The sequence below is a fragment of the Glycine max genome, chromosome 20 (assembly GCF_000004515.6).
Source record: "Glycine max cultivar Williams 82 chromosome 20, Glycine_max_v4.0, whole genome shotgun sequence".
NCBI classification, from domain to species: domain Eukaryota; kingdom Viridiplantae; phylum Streptophyta; class Magnoliopsida; order Fabales; family Fabaceae; genus Glycine; species Glycine max.
Genome location: NC_038256.2, coordinates 47054167 through 47071787, shown reverse-complemented (window position 1 = coordinate 47071787; position 17621 = coordinate 47054167). Strand labels below are relative to the sequence as shown.

The window sequence follows — 17621 nt, the reverse complement described above, 5'->3', positions numbered from 1 at the left end:
AAATTTGCTGACATTTCTTTGGTCTTTAAGAAAACAAAATAGCATATGGATGCATATTTAAATTAGAATTAGAATTAAATACCCCAAAACTTGAAGGCAGTGTGTTTATGAAGTTACAAAGTTAAAAGTGAAATTTGATAGCCTTGTTGCAGTAAGGCTAGTTGATGAATTTTGGTCTACTCCTACCCAATATCCTTATCTGATTCATCAGATTTGGAGCTTCAAGGATATAAATTTGTTTTCTGCATGTGCAGCCATATTCAGAGGGGAAAAAAATACATTGGTCGATAGTTTTGCTAAATTTGGATTATCTGCTTCAACTGGTTGTAAGTTTTTCAATTTTATTCCTGCTTTTGCTGTAACCTTCCCAATTAGATAATTTATTTGCCCAGCCCATTAAACAAAAATAAAAAGTGTGTTTACTTTTTAATGAAATTGAAATTAAAATATTACCTTAATAACTAATGCAATAACATATATGAATTTCTTCCTGATCATTTTATATATTAATCAAATAAAAAATAAATGGTTAAAAAAACAGCATATCAATACTTGACACGTGTCAGTCCATCGACTACCACTAGGGGCCTCAACGTAATTTCAACACATCGTCCAGCTGTGAACACATCTGCCAAAGCCACCATAGTCTTTAAATTACCAAAACGCCCCCTTCCATTTTTTCCAGCATGCATGACATCAGAATTTCACAGCACACACTCGCTGTATTTCAATTCATTGAATCATTATTATTATTTTATTTTTTTTCTTCGAAACAAAACTCCAATTTCTTTTTTTTATAAAAAAAAAACAGAAAGAAAGAAAGAAAAGGTGAAGGAGAAGAAGAAGAATGAAAGAAGAGTCGTAACTTAAAACTTAAAAAGGAAGAAATTAAGGTATAGTCCCCTTTTTTGACCGAGTCAACCCACGCGCAGCCACCTCACAAGTCACAACCACCTCGGCGGCGTTCAATACGTCGTCGTTTCCTCAACAGAAGAAAGGAGCTCGCGCCGCTCTGAATTCTCGTGCGATCTGTTTTCTATTTCTTCATCCCGGCGAGTTAGTTGGTGTGATCGGAGATGATGGGTTCGAGGGGACTGTTCGGGTGGTCCCCGCCGCACATACAGCCTCTCACGCCCGTCTCTGAGGTGTCGGAGCCGCCGGAGTCGCCGTCGCCTTACCTCGACCTCGGTGCCGAGACCTCCGCAACTCAGCCTATGGAGGTCGAGGAGGAGATGGAGGAGGCCGACGAGATTGAGCCGCCGCCCGCCGCCGTTCCTTTCTCCCGCCTCTTCGCCTGCGCTGACCACCTCGATTGGTTTCTTATGCTCGTCGGCTCCATCGCCGCCGCCGCACACGGCACTGCTCTCGTTGTTTACTTGCACTACTTCGCCAAGGTTCTCCGGGTTCCACAGCAGGGTTTGCCGGAAGAGCAGTTTCACAGGTTTAAAGAGGTTCGTTTTCGTTTCAAAACCCTAGTTTTTGTTGTACGCAGGTTCTATATTTTAATTAGCTTCTGGTAATTTGATTTCGCTCAGCTTAGGCAGTGAAAGTCTTGTTGTGAACTGTGCTATTAGTTTTTGTAGGTTTTATGGACTTGGTTGCCGTGTAGCCTGAGGTAATCCAGCAATTAAACTTCCATTGAAAACTGACCTGACTACACTAGACATATCATAGCATAGTCCTTCCCCTATTTCCCTTTTTCGCAAGGGTTTTTTGTCCTTGTCAGTGTATCACACGGGTCTTCCAAGTCTTTAGGGCCATGCTGATACTTTGTTAAGGGTTCCAAACTCAACATTGGCAACTTTGTGTGTGTTAGGTTCCTTATTGATTACGCACATTCATGTCAATTTCTACATCAAAAACGTTAAAGCTACAGTGTATGTATTGCTTCAAAAGATCATGCGTCAAGGGGTTGGATGAGAAACCAAAGTTGTCGTGGGACTTAACCTGGCACCTTATGATGCCTTTTTATGTTATATTTTGGCCTGTTCTTTTGTAGTTATAAACTTACTATTTATTGGGTTAGTCATCACTCATCACTCATCAATGATTTTATTACTTGAACATTTGGAGAGTGATGCTTGGAGTTTTTTTTGTCTAGCATGAGTAAAGTGTTAAGAAAATGGGAAGAATGGGAATCCAGATGAAGGGCTAAGGGTGACGATGTGAGACATGGAATGGAAGGCTGGAATCCCTATTTAAAGAACTTGCTCCTCTCATCAAACCTGGCTTTAATGAGTGGGCAATTAGAGCCTGGTTTGTCCACCTGCTGTCTGATGAGTTTGAGCAGCAGCATGCCACTGGCTGGTTAGGTGTGAGACCTTGAGCTGCCATTAAAGGAACCTCTTTCCTCTAATCTCGACTTTACATTAATTGTTGACAGAAGAATTGTTGGAGAGAAGTTTCATTGGGGTTATGTTTAAGGCAGGGCAATTTTTGGGCACATGAAGGGATTTTAGGGTCGGCTCACTGGATATTAACAGTAATTGCGGGTATATGGACGTTTAAAGGGTTTTGGAATTCAAAAAAGGATTAATTAGGGTATTGATGGGATGAATTTTGTTGCTATATGGCAAGGAAATCAAGTCTTGGGTAGAGTGCAAAACTTGAGAAAGTTGAACAATAGCTAAGAAGCAGAAGAAAATAAACCTAGGCATTTCACCTAGGGTTTATTCATAAAACTGATTATTCATTTCATTTCTCTTTTTGGGCGAATATAAGGAGAAAAACATTAACAATTATTCAATAGGATGCCTATGACATATCCTCTAAGAATAAGGAATACAGTCCTAATATTATAAGGATTTAGACTTCCTATGATGGTTGGAAAATATATCAAATTGAAGTCCAATATCATCTAAATAACAAGCTGAGCCTGAATTCAACCTAAGAAAATTACCAAAATAGACCTTGCAAAGAAAATTCAAAATTTAACTATTATGACTAAGTATGATATTTGGAACATTACAATTGCTAAGTTGAGTAAATAATATTAAATTGAGGCAATCTGACCTTTAAACTTAGGCATTCTTGATGCTAGCACGTCTTGCATCACTAGCACTCAACTTTTTACAAATACATTACTGTTGTTAGCTGGTGTGCAAATAATAATTATGTAGAAGAAAAGTCGTTACATCATTTAGCATGGTTCAACCCACAAGTAATGAATAATAGATTTGTGTTTTAAACTCGCTTCAAACAGTATGGCTGTTCATTTTTAAACTGGTTAATTCAGTGGTTGAACCATATGACATCATAACAACGTATTTAATTATTTCGCAAGGCACTTAGTTTGTGAACCAGATGTGAAAAAGGGACCTGTATGCTTATTTACCCTTGTTTCTTCTGCAGCTTGCTTTAACCATTGTTTATATTGCTGGGGGAGTTTTTGCTGCTGGTTGGATTGGTAAATTAATTACAAGTAATGTTTCTTATTAGATTTTAAATTTAAGTTTCATGCAATACTAATTTTTCTTGTTTAATAGAGGTTTCGTGTTGGATTCTTACTGGAGAACGGCAGACTGCTGTCATCAGATCAAAATATGTCCAAGTATTACTTAACCAAGATATGAGTTTTTTTGATACTTATGGAAATAACGGAGACATTGTGAGTCAAGTATTGAGTGATGTGCTGCTCATTCAGTCTGCTCTTAGTGAAAAGGTTTGTTGTGCTCTTTTGTGAATATTCACTCCTTCGTAAATTTGTTATTCTTTCCAGATAATATCTCAATACATTTCATACAGTGTGTATTGACTTTTGATGATACAGGTTGGGAATTATATTCATAATATGGCAACATTCTTCAGTGGTCTTGTTATTGCTTTTATCAATTGTTGGCAGATTGCATTGATAACATTAGCTACAGGTCCATTTATTGTTGCTGCAGGAGGAATATCAAATATATTCCTCCATAGGCTTGCCGAGAATATTCAAGATGCATATGCTGAAGCAGCCAGCATTGCTGAACAGGTTATTAATTGTTAAATTTTAATTCATCCTTGCATTGAACCAATGTTTGCTTTATTCATAGATTCAATTCTATTGTAAATTTCAATTGATTTTAATTTTACTAAACACCAAAAGAAAGAAAGGATTTAAATCTGTTTGAAAGTCTTTCATATCATGATATCATGTATGTGATTCTGTATCTTTCCTTGTAATATTATTCATCCAGTAAGTGTAGTACAATTTGCGGCATGTAGAGGAAAGTTCTGGAGAATGTCTTTGATAGAACCAAATTTTATGTTTTTCTTTACCAATTTATGGAAATAAGACTTGCGTGAGATGTCTGTTACTTAGATGGTATCAATTTATTTGATAGAAAGAGAGTTTCATTAGAAAGAAAAAAGAAAAAAATATTACTTGGGGGAGGATAAGATATTTTTTTTAAGAATTTTCTATTGCAGCAAGGTTACACTTACCTTTTTGCATATTAGCAACTTCCTTCTCGTAGACATGAGCATAATACGAAAGAGAAGTCATGAACATACGTTAACACATTTAAAGGTACACAGACACCCTTAAATATGCCAGCATTATGCTGCAACTCAATAGTGGAAGGCTGGAAGCTCTGTTTTGCTGACTGCATGTTGAGGGTAGATCATCACTATCTTTTTTCCTTCAAATAGGAACTAAGAACTAGGTCACAATTTGTGAAATGGTATCTTTGAAAGAAAATGCTTCTAGATTCTACTTGTAATTTCTGTTTGTAATCATGAATAAGTTGTCACAAATTCTAAGATTATACACATATAAGAGATATTTATAGCGTTGGTCCATGCTTCTATTTGTGTTCCTGCTTCATTGGATCCATATTTAGTTGATTTGATAATACATGGAACAGTTTTGATGTTTACTTATGGTTGGAAGGGAATGAATACAATTGCCTTGATTTCTTTATTTATCTGTAAGTTTGGAGAAGCTGCACCCTTTATTGATATTTTTGCTTTAATGGTTTGAGTTTCGTGAAGTGGAAAGAATGGTAAAGTTCTCATTATTTGATGAATCATTTTTTGTGCCATCAGTTCTGAATGTGTATAATTTCTTGTGATGCAGGCAGTTTCATATATAAGGACCTTATATGCATTTACAAATGAAACATTGGCCAAATATTCATACGCAACATCACTGCAAGCTACTCTTAGATATGGTATATTAATAAGTCTCGTTCAAGGCCTTGGCCTTGGTTTTACATATGGGCTTGCAATATGTTCTTGTGCATTACAACTCTGGGTTGGAAGGCTCTTGATTATACATGGAAAAGCTCATGGTGGTGAAATTATAACAGCTCTGTTTGCTGTGATTCTAAGTGGCTTGTGAGCTTCATTCCCAACTTCTATTTATTTTTTTCTTTATTTGTTTTACATTTGCTTACAGTTTTTGTTAATTTGATTAAGGGGATTGAATCAAGCTGCAACAAATTTCTACTCATTTGATCAAGGGCGAATAGCTGCCTATAGACTGTTTGAGATGATAAGCCGGTCATCCTCATCTTTTAATCATGATGGCAGTGCTCCAGCTTCTGTCCAAGGAAATATAGAGTTTCGGAATGTTTACTTCAGTTATCTTTCTCGCCCTGAAATCCCTATCTTGAGTGGGTTTTATCTCACTGTTCCTGCTAAAAAAACTGTGGCACTTGTTGGCAGAAATGGCTCTGGAAAAAGTAGTATTATTCCCCTCATGGAGCGGTTCTATGATCCAACTTTAGGTAATTGTTTTCCCCTTGATAGTGCATATTTATTCTATATTTCATCTAAAGCACTTTATAGGTCATTTCAGATTTAAATTAATTTACCAATCTGTGGTTCAGGGGAAGTTCTTTTAGATGGTGAAAACATAAAGAATATGAAACTGGAATGGCTAAGGAACCAAATAGGACTGGTCACCCAGGAACCTGCTTTGCTCAGTTTGAGTATAAGAGACAACATTGCTTATGGGCGAGATACCACCATGGATCAAATTGAAGAGGCTGCTAAAATAGCTCATGCACATACCTTTATCAGCTCATTAGATAAAGGTTATGACACACAGGTGAAGCTTGATTGACATGATCATATGAAGCCTATTGTTCTTTTTTTGGTTTGTATGTTCAATTATATCTTTTTTGGTGGGAATCCTTTTTCACCTCCTAAACTGGGGCTTCTGTCTTTCAGGTTGGCAGGGCTGGTCTAGCTTTGACAGAAGAGCAGAAAATAAAACTTTCTATTGCAAGAGCTGTGCTTTTAAATCCATCCATTCTTTTGCTTGATGAGGTTACTGGTGGACTTGATTTTGAGGCTGAGAGGTCTGTTCAGGAGGCTCTGGATCTCCTCATGTTGGGACGCTCAACAATCATAATTGCTCGAAGGCTTAGTCTTATAAAGAATGCTGATTATATAGCTGTTATGGAGGATGGTCAACTGGTTGAGATGGGTACTCATGATGAGTTACTCACCCTGGATGGCTTATACGCAGAGCTTCTTCGATGTGAAGAGGCCACAAAACTTCCTAAGAGGTCTGATACTGCCTCAAATCATGCTTCTACTTTGTTTATGTTTATGGAGAATATAACACGACTATTTTAAAAAAAAACAGATAATATGATGGTTGAAGTGGCAATAGTCTGTTAAGAAAATGAATTTCTATAGTAATAAACTAATCATTGTTACACTATGGTTGAAGCGGCAATGTTTAATGCTTTTATAATTTGCAAGATTTCACCATTTGCATGTAGAAAATCACTTTGTTCTCATCCAGGATGCCTGTTCGAAACTACAAGGAGACTGCAACTTTCCAAATTGAGAAAGATTCTTCAGAAAGTCATAGCTTCAAAGAACCTTCATCTCCTAAAATGATAAAGTCACCCTCTCTTCAGAGAGTTTCTGCCATATTTCGGCCTTCAGATGGCTTCTTCAACTCACAAGAATCACCAAAAATCCGGAGCCCACCTTCTGAGAAGTTGATGGAGAATGGCCAGTCTTTAGATTCATCAGATAAGGAGCCATCAATAAAAAGGCAGGATAGTTTTGAAATGAGACTACCAGAGTTACCCAAGATTGATGTTCAATGTGTGCATCGACAAACATCAAATGGTTCTGATCCAGAATCTCCCATTTCACCTCTTTTAACGTCCGACCCTAAAAATGAACGCTCCCATTCACAGACTTTTAGCAGACCTGATTGTCATTCTGATGATCTTTTGGTGAAAATGAGTGAAACAAAGGATGCAAGGCATCGAAAACAACCCTCAATTTGGAGGCTAGCAGAGCTTAGTTTTGCAGAGTGGCTTTATGCTGTGTTAGGAAGCATAGGTGCTGCTATCTTTGGTTCTTTCAATCCCCTTCTTGCTTATGTTATTGGTCTGGTGGTGACAGACTATTATAGAATTGATGAAGCTCAGCACTTACAAGGGGAGATAAACAAATGGTGCTTGATCATTGCCTGCATGGGTATTGTGACAGTTGTTGCCAACTTTTTACAGCATTTCTATTTTGGTATTATGGGGGAGAAAATGACAGAAAGAGTTAGGAGAATGATGTTCTCAGGTGCGTAGATTTAAGCATTTTTTTTCAAAATAAAGAATTGGACTTCTGAACTCTACCTAACCTGTTTTCATAACATCACAGCCATGCTTCGCAATGAAACTGGATGGTTTGATGAAGAGGAAAATAGTGCTGACAATTTATCCATGCGCTTGGCCAATGATGCTACATTTGTGCGAGCAGCATTCAGTAACCGACTTTCCATATTTATTCAGGACAGTGCTGCTGTTATTGTTGCTTTTCTCATTGGTGTTTTGCTGCACTGGCGATTAGCACTTGTGGCCTTAGCAACACTTCCAGTTCTTTGTGTTTCTGCTCTTGCCCAGGTTTGCACCTGCTTTTCTGATTTTGCAATGTAATTTTTGCTTGTGGAAGGATTGTGCTTGTATTTCTTTTGTCAACAGTCTGTAAAAATTTATGCCTGTTCAAAATTCAGTGCTTTTGAAATGTATATTTCCAATTTCCCATGTCTTTTCATTTCAACAACAGCCGAACCTTTTCCCATCAGGTGGGGATCTTCTCAAGTCATGAATGAAAAATGAAACGTGGATGCTTATCCTAAATTGTACTATTTTCTTAACATATGGCCTATCATTTTCTTTTTTATTGCATTCATTAGAAGCCAGTTAAGGTGAATTGCTAGTTAGTATGACCTATTACAATGTGTCTCCTTTGCCTCATGAACGATACCAAATCCAAAAGTCTTGAAATGTCTTAGAGTCAGAGTTGGTGTGTGGCCTGCTAATGTTTAGAAAGGAAAGGCTGAAAAGAAAAAAAAAAAGGCATTGTTTCACTCATGTGTATCAGTGCATCTCTCTATCACTCTTAATTCATTTGCGTGACTGTATCTGTTTCACTGTGAAATTAAGAGTCATGATATTTGAACACCCAAATAATACAAACATCATATTAACATCTATCATTTCTCTCTATCTCTCTTTTCATGTCATGCCACATCACATCATCAATCACTTGTTTCCTCTGTTCCTATCTCCCTTGGTGTCAACACCTCGAGTGTCCAATTATCTTTTTCCAAAAGAACAATAATGCATGCATCTCGAATGGTGAAAAACTAAATGCACATTCAGTTGTGGTTGTTTTAACAAATTTGATATCTGAAATTACCTGTGGCATTGTGATAAATAACAATTATAATTTGTAATATACCTTTTCATGTTGAAGTTATCAATAGTCTGTAATAAGTGTAATTTCGCCGTGTCTTTGCTAATTTTATTCTTCAACAGATTTAATGTTTATCCTTTGGAAATAAAAGTTTCATTGCATTTTATTACCTTGCAGGATCAAGGGTACTATGATTGAATTTGCCTCTTTATGGGGGTTTCGTTTTCATTGATGGAAATTCTTATTTATGTAAATTTATGTTTAATTTCAATTACTAAAACTAATGGACCTGCTTTTGCTAACTATGTGAATGACTGATAATGCATGTGTCTTGATCTTGCAGAAATTGTGGCTTGCTGGCTTTTCAAAGGGCATACAGGAAATGCACAGAAAGGCATCTTTGGTTCTTGAAGATGCAGTTAGGAATATTTACACTGTTGTTGCATTTTGTGCTGGTAATAAGGTGATGGAACTCTACCAGTTGCAGTTAAATAAAATATTTAAGCAAAGCTTTCTTCATGGAGTGGCCATTGGTTTTGGATTTGGCTTTTCACAGTTTCTGCTCTTTGCTTGTAATGCCCTTCTACTTTGGTACACTGCACTATGTGTAAATAAGAGTTATGTGGATCTACCTACTGCTCTCAAGGAGTACATTGTTTTCTCATTTGCTACATTTGCCCTTGTGGAGCCTTTCGGGTTGGCTCCTTACATACTTAAGCGACGTAAATCTCTCATGTCAGTGTTTGAAATTATAGATCGTGTGCCTAAGATTGATCCTGATGATAGCTCAGCACTGAAGCCACCCAATGTATATGGAAGCATTGAGTTGAAAAATATTGATTTTTGTTATCCTTCTCGACCTGAAGTGTTGGTATTAAGCAATTTTAGTCTCAAAGTCAATGGAGGACAAACAATTGCTGTAGTGGGAGTTTCGGGATCAGGGAAGAGCACAATAATATCTTTGATTGAGAGATTCTATGATCCAGTTGCCGGCCAAGTTTTGCTAGATGGGAGGGATTTAAAACAATATAATTTGAGATGGTTGAGGAGCCACCTTGGTTTGGTTCAGCAGGAACCAATTATCTTCTCAACTACCATAAGGGAAAACATCATATATGCCAGGCATAATGCCAGTGAAGCTGAAATGAAGGAGGCTGCAAGAATAGCAAATGCTCACCATTTCATTAGTAGCTTGCCTCATGGTTATGACACTCATGTTGGGATGAGAGGTGTTGACTTAACTCCAGGACAAAAACAGAGAATTGCAATTGCAAGGGTAGTGCTTAAAAATGCTCCTATTTTGTTGTTGGATGAAGCTAGTTCATCAATTGAATCTGAGTCAAGCCGAGTGGTGCAAGAGGCTCTAGACACCCTAATAATGGGAAACAAGACCACTATTTTAATAGCACACAGGGCTGCGATGATGAGGCATGTGGACAACATAGTAGTTCTAAACGGAGGAAGGATAGTGGAGGAGGGGACCCATGATTCATTGGTGGCAAAAAATGGTCTGTATGTCCGATTGATGCAACCTCATTTTGGTAAGGCTTTGCGCCAGCATCGGCTTGTTTAGATTGGGAGTATATAATGTGAGTAGTTGCAACTAATGTTGCTTCATGAGAATTGTTTCATATATTACTTGAGTTGAATGACTGGTGATTGCTGCACCTGGTGGAATTTTCCAATGTCAGGTGGAGGCTTGCATGTAGCAAGAATGGGAGTATTGGATCAGCACTCGGCATTGGTTGGCATAAGAAGAGGGTACTGTGGCAGGGGTAGTGTAGGAATTAAAGATAGGAATTTGGAATTTGGTTGCTTTGAGACTTTAGTATTGAAGCTGAGGATGCATATTCTTTTGGAGGCAAGCAGTTTAGACTGACGGTGTTGTCTCCACGATATATTGATTTGTTTTACAAAGAGAGGAAGGCGGCGGAATCAACACTAATTCAGCTGAGTTACTCTTCTATTGGACTTTTCACTCTTCCTGTCTCTCAAGCGCGGATGACACTACTGTAGTTTTTTTTCTCTTCAATCTTCATTTGTGAAAATTGTAGAAAATACAGTCTCAACTGTTCTATAACCTATGTATATACATAGCGATAGTCTAGAAGCAAAATTCCTTTAGTGCTTGAATTACACGAATTCACGAGTTTTTTGTCCTTAGATAATAGATGCAAATTTCCACGTGTATTTTGTCAAGTAGTTTGAGATTTTATGAAACTAATTTGCTATTTTTGTTGAACTTTTCTACTTATATAAAGTTATAAACAGACAAGTGAGTGTGGACTGTGGAGTATTACACTACATTATTTTATCTACAAATGTGAGATTTACATCTTTTACAGCAATGTGATGTCTACCATTTTGTTAGATTTGGTTCGATTTCTTCTTACAAGTTTCCCTGTCAATGATATGATTTTTTTCTTCTTATGAACTGTCATCTCAAATCTACTTGGGGAGATTTTTCATCCCCGTCCCACAAGGAAAGAGTTCCCATACTTTAGACCCCCGCAGAGATTACTGGATAACAGAAAATTGTCATTCTGACGAGCACCTAATCTTAACAGAAAATAAAGAAAGAGTATCTGCAAAAGGGCATTTTTAAACCAAATACATCAAAGGCAACTAATATTAACATGCTGCCACTAAAGTTTGGCTTCTTTGCTTCCATCAAAACCTGTAAAACTAGTCTAAAAGTGGTCCAAGGATATATGGCACACCCATCATTCTCAAAATTGTCTGGCCGAGAATTCCATAAACTACTGCCGCGGAACAATGCAAGAATACACGAGGAACAAATTTTGAGTTTGACCACGTGACACAAAATAATGAAATTTTAGACTAGCTATAATAGACGACCTTTGCATGTAATGTACGGAAAAAGAATTTCCATTGGTATAGTAGAAGATATCATATCATTCACTTTTAAAAACTTATTTTGCTCTGATATACAAATATTTCAAACTTGATATGTATGCAAATTAAAAGTCGTCTGTCTTGCATTGTCCCGTGACATTTTAGATGTCAAGAAGCCTAAAGGAGTCTGCTACCACTTTAAGCTGATCTCGAAATCTTTTCCATCGCCTTTCATTGGCTCCAACAATTAGCGTGTAGTACCTTCCTGTAAAAAAGCACATGCTGTTAGGTAGCATTGGGACCATGACAGAGCATTTATCAAGGCCAGTGACACATTGAGATAGGAGAGGGTAGTGGGTTGGTTACTTACCATTTCCTATAGCAATTGTTGCAAAGGAGGCACTAGAATAATTTGGTGATGTAAGTATATATTCAAAGGTATAGTAATGTTTTCCATCTATGGTTTTCTGCATTCAGAATTCAAAAATAGTTTTAAGTATATATTTAGAATTCAAAGATATATATTTAATAGTAAAAACATTGAGGAAGAAATAAAGTGAGAAGAAACCTCCTGCATGTCTTTTATTGTTGGTCTTTGGTTTGGTGCAGCATATATATGTTTCACCAAATTGTATATAACCTGGTTAAGATACAAACTAGTTAAGTATAAATTAGACTACAGAACATATTAGGAGACAATTTTGCAGCATCACCTCTTCCATAGGACCCAAATCTCGGATGTCTTTCTTCTCAGTGGGTATAGATTTCACCCTTACATTTTGTAACTGTAGATATCTGTCTTTGAATGCAGAATCAAGAGCCCTGAAGTCAAATTCCTAGGGAAGAGATACATTCAAACTTGTAGCACATTATCTTCTTGTAATAACTAGAGTGTCTGTGAGATTAATAGGATTCTTATTTCTTACCTTCCAATCAATGGGGTATATGTAAGAATACCCATCTTCATAGTCTAAAAAAACTCGGCATCTGTCTGATTTTTCTACACGACAAAGAGTAATGGAATTCCAAAATTTCAGAAGATTATGACTAGACTAGTCTCTTCAGTTTTACATATGAAGATAGATCCTTTTAGTGAAGTGAAACTTAATAACACAAAATATGATCACATCAGCTGGCATGAATACCTTGAGCAAAGACCAAATTTGTTGGTTGTAAATTTGCAGTTAATGCTCCAATGCCCAACAGTAGTGGTCTTCTCTGGCAATGACCTGAAAATCGTAAAGGAGATGAGATAAATTATTTCAAAATCCAGTACTACGAAAGATAACTCTGTTTATCATCGAATTCTCATTTTTCACCAAAAACATAACTAGGAATGATTCAATTTTCTAAATGCACAGTGAATTCAGAGAGGAATTTCTTATCAAAATTTAATAAAGAATTACAGATCATTAATTTTGACTAGCACGGACATTGAAATACTCATTCTAAAGTGAAATTGATCCCTGAATCTTGATAATCGGTAATTTTGCTGTGTTTCAAATGAACACATTTTCAAGCAGTTTAGTCAAAGTTCTTACTTTCTCCGCCGGGGGTTGTCTCCAATGCACAAAAGACGGTGCTGGTAGATGAAGTTGCAGTGTTGCGAGGCAAACAATTTGAATGCGGCAAGTTTAGCTGAAAGAGTACAAAGTAGAGTAGGTGTAGAGCTGTGTGTGTATAAAGAAGATTGACTGAATAGAATAGAAAAAGAAATGATCAACACACACCTTATGGGATAAGCAGGGTGAAATCCAGCTCAAAGAAATTGCCATACTTGACAGTGGTTTAGAGCTTCACTATTGAGATAGTGTTTGCTGGATAATAGAATTCAGGCCTTTGATTTTGATGTGCTCATATCACAATGAAACATGTTTTTATCATTGGAGATAACCAAGATGTCTATGATCATTATTCCAGGAGACTAGTGTCTTCTCTTCTACAATTCTGGTTATCCAAATTATTTTAAATTAATTTATTAGTTTTTTATTTATTTAGTCTTCTCAAATTTTTAACATTTAATTTCATCCTTTAATTTTTAATATATTATTTAAAATAATGTTTTCTAAAATATATTTTTTAGTTCTTTAATATTTTTTTAATTTTTATTTTTAATATATTTATTTAATTTATTTAATTATTTTTACTTAATATAAACTAAAATTAAAGAAAAACTATAAAGAGTAAAATGAAAACAAAATTATTTAAAGAAATAAAATCAAAACCTTAGATAGAATTTAAACGTGTATATAAGAATTTTTAGAATTTGAAATTCAGCTGAACCGGATTAGCCGGTCACCCTTCCCTTCCCACAAGACCCACAGTTCTACTTCCACAGCCATCGAAATGGTTACAGCAGCACAGTCACTCTTTCTATATTCCTTGCTTTCTGCTTTCATCTTCACTCTGTTTTTGGGGGTCAGATCTTAATACCGAAGGCTTCGTATTCTGTTTGAATATTGATATCTATTGGGAGTGGAGTAGTATTGAGATCGAGCGTAAAAGAAAGGCGATGTTTTTGTTTGATTGGTTTTATGGGATTCTGGCATCGCTTGGATTGTGGCAGAAGGAGGCCAAGATCTTATTCTTAGGTCTCGATAATGCCGGAAAGACCACCTTGCTTCACATGCTCAAAGACGAGGTTTCCCTTTCCCATCCTTTTCCGCTTATTTCTCTGCTCCTTCTTCACAAACGCTTAAGCCCTGAATCGATTTAAATTTACTGGGAATCTTATTCGTTTAGTTAGAATTAGAAACGATTAAACTCAAGCAGCGATGATTGATGATATGGGAAACGTTATTGAGCTTTTCCCGTAATATTTTTTCTCTCTAAGAATATGATTGAAGTCATTGTGTCTTGTGGGCTGCTTGTGCTTGGAGTAACTATAAATCCTATGTTGATTGCTTTGGATTTTTTTTTTCCTGAATTAGGATCCTTTTGTACAATTTAAATATTATGAGATTGAGTTTTTCAATGAAGGGTTACATGACTAATTGTCTATATTCCTGTGCAATGTTGTGGAAAATTGTGGCTGTGGACCACAATTTAAAATCAATCCCGATGCATCAGGTGATGCAGTTGAGGAAGCCTCAAAAACTGCAATAATGTGCTCAAGGTTTTAAAACATGGTCTGCAACCGCAATTGCCCTCCATGTCCAGGTTTTTGGGGTCTTTGTGGCCACGTTTCAACACCTCATTGCATTTGTATGCATCTTTTCTTAATATCAAGGATCACAGCAAAATGGTAAGTGTGACCGTGACCACAATCTAAAACCTTGATTGCGCTGCAATTGTAGGTGTGGTCTGCAATTTAAAATCAATTATCTGTATTGTCATGTTTTGGTCTAATGCTTTTTTTTTGTGTCATCTAACATCAATTTTTTTTAAATGTGTTTTTCTCTACAATTATTTTCTGGTTTTAGCAAGCTTAACAAATTGATTTCAAATAGGTACTTTGTAATCTCTAGCTTCCTGACATTACCATAGTTTATTGGGGCTAGAATATGCGCCTGGTTATTGGTAATTTTTTTTTAATGGGAATTTATTTGGCAGAGACTAGTTCAGCATCAGCCTACACAGTATCCCACATCAGAGGAGTTGAGTATTGGGAGGATCAAGTTTAAAGCTTTTGATCTCGGGGGTCACCAGATTGCACGAAGAGTCTGGAAAGATTACTATGCTAAGGTCTTTCTCTCTTCTCCCTCTCCTAACACAGACACACATTTGTGCATATATTTACAAAGTGCACCCCAACAGTTGACTTCTCAACTCTGTTTTGCACCTTTTGAAAACATCACTTGATGGAACTTGGCTTCCTGTAAGATATGTTTGGAATTTAGGATTAAATCTTACTTCTCAATCTGATATGGTTTTGGACTTTTGGTCTACATGCTAATATTAATATGTGGTGATCCATGCTCATGCAGCAATTGCAGAAATGAAGCTGCACTAGAAGTTTGCCTTGGAATATGTGAATTTGTCGTTCTAGCTGTTAACAAGGATAAAGTTTTCTTCCTATACTCATTACTGAAATTGGCTGTAATGATCAAGTTGTCAACAATACTCTCATGTGTGGAATATTCTAACTAATGTTTAATATATGTGACTAGAGCTTAGTTAAAGGATTGATGCCTTCATAATCCCAGCTAAATGGTTTTCGTTTATCTGATTCATGGGAGGCAGAAATTATACATGGTAATTCGCTGATAGCGCCTTTTCTCAATAGAGGGTTGCTAATAGTATGCTATCAGACATATCTGCTGCTGATATAATTTTTCCCATGGAGTGTCTCGTTGAGCATAATATATACTTAAATCAAGGGATATCCTGATAATCATGCCTTCATAATTGTTGCTACTAATAGTCTAATAGTATACCTCTGTGGGGAGGATGATTCTCTGAACAAATCTAGCCTTCTTAGAAGTTGCTTTCCTTTTTTTGGTTTTTTAGTTGTTGCTTGCACTGTTATTCGCAAGCATTAAGCATGCCTGGACTTTGGTACGTGCATCATGACTTTTAAGAAGTTCCATTAATATTTTGACTGAGGACTTCTTGCTTAAGGTTTCTTATTTACTCTCCTATGTTGCTTTTAGAGAATCTAGAGTAAGCATTGTCCATCTTTAATGCAGGTAGATGCAGTGGTCTACTTGGTAGATGCATATGACAAGGAACGATTTGCAGAGTCTAAAAAAGAGTTAGATGCTCTGCTCTCTGATGAGTCTTTGACTACTGTCCCTTTCCTTATCCTTGGAAACAAGATAGATATTCCATATGCTGCCTCAGAAGAAGAGTTGCGTTACCATTTGGGCCTGACCAATTTTACCACAGGCAAGGGAAATGTAAATTTGTCAGACTCTAAAGTCCGTCCTATGGAGGTTTTCATGTGCAGTATTGTGAAGAAAATGGGTTACGGGGATGGTTTCAAATGGCTCTCTCAGTACATCAAATAAATAGTCCATGTAGTCAGAGATGGCTTGGTATCCCCGTTTCTAGATGCTTATTTCTATAGAAATGTTTTTAGTACAAATTGCTGTTAAACATATTTTGTTCTTAGTACAAAGAAATTGCTGTTAAATGAAAATGACACTTTTCCCTTTCTTTCACCAATCCATTATATGTCGTGCAAATGCTAGTTATTTCTGGTGATCGTTTATCTTTGCTCCAGAAGAGAAAGAGAAGACTACAATATATACTTAAGGACTCTTCTCTCTACATCCATGCGTCGAAAACAAACACTTTTTGTTGCTGGCTTTTGGCTTATTAAACAACATTTCACCTCTATTTTAAAATCTTTACACCATTCGCCATTTTGTTGTAAATCAGAAAACTCCTACGATGTAGGCATGTAGCTTGCGGAGTCTATAATGTTTATCCATTTAATCGGTATCCCACTAGTTATTGAATTCTCACCCTTTTTAATCATGTTTGGGTTGCAATTCTTATAGTGAAAAAGAAATGGAAGTATATTTTATTTTATTAATTTAATAACTTTATTTTTAACTAACATTTGAAACTTTCTAAATATAAATTTTGATATTTAATTTTTAAAATTTAGTTTCTTTAAATACATTTTGAATCAAATTTCTTTTATATGCGAGTTGTACTATCACATGCTTTGTAGCTGATACCACCGTTATAAAAGAGTAACATTCTATAACAACGACACGTCCATGGTATTTTGACTATTTTCCTCTCAAAGTTGAACAGGAGTAATTATGGAGAAGTGCCAAATTTTGAGAAATATTAACTTATTTAATCTTCTGAAGTTTTCTCCGGAGTTAAATAAATAAAAACTTTTCAATCATCTTTTTATGATTAAAAATCTAAATACAAATTCATTCTCAGGGGAAAAAAAAAAGAAATATAAATTCATTAAGCTGCTAATGTCTCATGGATGCTTCTTTAGCCTTGTTCCTTTTCCCTGAAGATGGTCGTTCAACACTTGTTCACTTGTAGTAGTAACATGACATGATGAACAAATCCATTTTTGCTTGAATCTCTTCAGCAAAACTAGAGGAGAATTGTCATTGCCATAAATTGTAGGAGATGACACCGCATTCCACTTTGTACCAAAAAGACGAACATCTGGCTTAGCTTGCAATGCGATAAACAAAATAGTATAT

General features: G+C 36.3%; 3 protein-coding genes and 1 non-coding gene across 5 annotated transcripts; 3 read left to right on the top strand and 1 right to left on the bottom strand.

Annotated features, from left to right (window-relative positions):
• The first annotated feature begins 778 nt into the window (after window positions 1-778).
• On the top strand, window positions 779-10874 carry LOC100799399 (ABC transporter B family member 20). Its single transcript, XM_003556491.5, has 11 exons — window positions 779-1451; window positions 3352-3406; window positions 3486-3661; window positions 3770-3970; window positions 5057-5316; window positions 5398-5708; window positions 5811-6031; window positions 6154-6494; window positions 6737-7524; window positions 7606-7847; window positions 8987-10874. The coding sequence occupies exons 1-11, from the start codon at window positions 1077-1079 to the stop codon at window positions 10214-10216; spliced, it is 4200 nt and encodes a 1399-aa protein (XP_003556539.1). The 5' UTR covers window positions 779-1076; the 3' UTR covers window positions 10217-10874.
• Window positions 10875-11535: 661 nt separating this feature from the next.
• LOC100798877 (photosynthetic NDH subunit of lumenal location 1, chloroplastic) lies at window positions 11536-13456 on the bottom strand. Its single transcript, XM_003556490.5, has 8 exons — window positions 13230-13456; window positions 13041-13137; window positions 12645-12728; window positions 12426-12499; window positions 12213-12335; window positions 12068-12139; window positions 11870-11966; window positions 11536-11764 (listed from the first exon to the last, which is right to left on the bottom strand). Exons 1-8 carry the CDS (start codon window positions 13272-13274, stop codon window positions 11661-11663), a joined length of 696 nt encoding a protein of 231 aa, XP_003556538.1. The 5' UTR covers window positions 13275-13456; the 3' UTR covers window positions 11536-11660.
• Window positions 13457-13767: 311 nt separating this feature from the next.
• LOC100526929 (GTP-binding protein SAR1A) lies at window positions 13768-16603 on the top strand. Of its 2 annotated transcripts, none has more exons than NM_001249208.3 (3): window positions 13768-14140; window positions 15052-15183; window positions 16128-16603. In NM_001249208.3, exons 1-3 carry the CDS (start codon window positions 14012-14014, stop codon window positions 16446-16448), a joined length of 582 nt encoding a protein of 193 aa, NP_001236137.2. In that variant the 5' UTR covers window positions 13768-14011; the 3' UTR covers window positions 16449-16603. The 2 variants fall into 2 exon arrangements, with proteins under 2 accessions (NP_001236137.2, XP_040868964.1); XM_041013030.1 differs by having other exon boundaries at window positions 13846-14743; window positions 16128-16596.
• LOC113000847 (small nucleolar RNA snoR83) lies at window positions 15638-15755 on the top strand. The gene has a single exon (XR_003266168.1). It is a non-coding gene; the product is annotated as a small nucleolar RNA snoR83 (small nucleolar RNA).
• Window positions 16604-17621: the final 1018 nt, after the last annotated feature.

Coding starts and splice junctions, on each gene's coding strand:
- LOC100799399 (XM_003556491.5), top strand. CDS start 1,077: ATGATGGGTTCGAGGGGACTGTTCGGGTGGTCCCCGCCGCACATACAG. Junction 3,407..3,485: donor TTTTGCTGCTGGTTGGATTG/GTAAATTAATTA, acceptor CTTGTTTAATAG/AGGTTTCGTGTTGGATTCTT. Junction 3,971..5,056: donor CAGCCAGCATTGCTGAACAG/GTTATTAATTGT, acceptor CTTGTGATGCAG/GCAGTTTCATATATAAGGAC.
- LOC100798877 (XM_003556490.5), bottom strand. CDS start 13,274: ATGGCAATTTCTTTGAGCTGGATTTCACCCTGCTTATCCCATAAG. Junction 12,729..13,040: donor GACAACCCCCGGCGGAGAAA/GTAAGAACTTTG, acceptor TACGATTTTCAG/GTCATTGCCAGAGAAGACCA. Junction 12,140..12,212: donor ATTTGGGTCCTATGGAAGAG/GTGATGCTGCAA, acceptor TATCTTAACCAG/GTTATATACAATTTGGTGAA.
- LOC100526929 (NM_001249208.3), top strand. CDS start 14,012: ATGTTTTTGTTTGATTGGTTTTATGGGATTCTGGCATCGCTTGGATTG. Junction 14,141..15,051: donor TTCACATGCTCAAAGACGAG/GTTTCCCTTTCC, acceptor TTTATTTGGCAG/AGACTAGTTCAGCATCAGCC. Junction 15,184..16,127: donor GGAAAGATTACTATGCTAAG/GTCTTTCTCTCT, acceptor TCTTTAATGCAG/GTAGATGCAGTGGTCTACTT.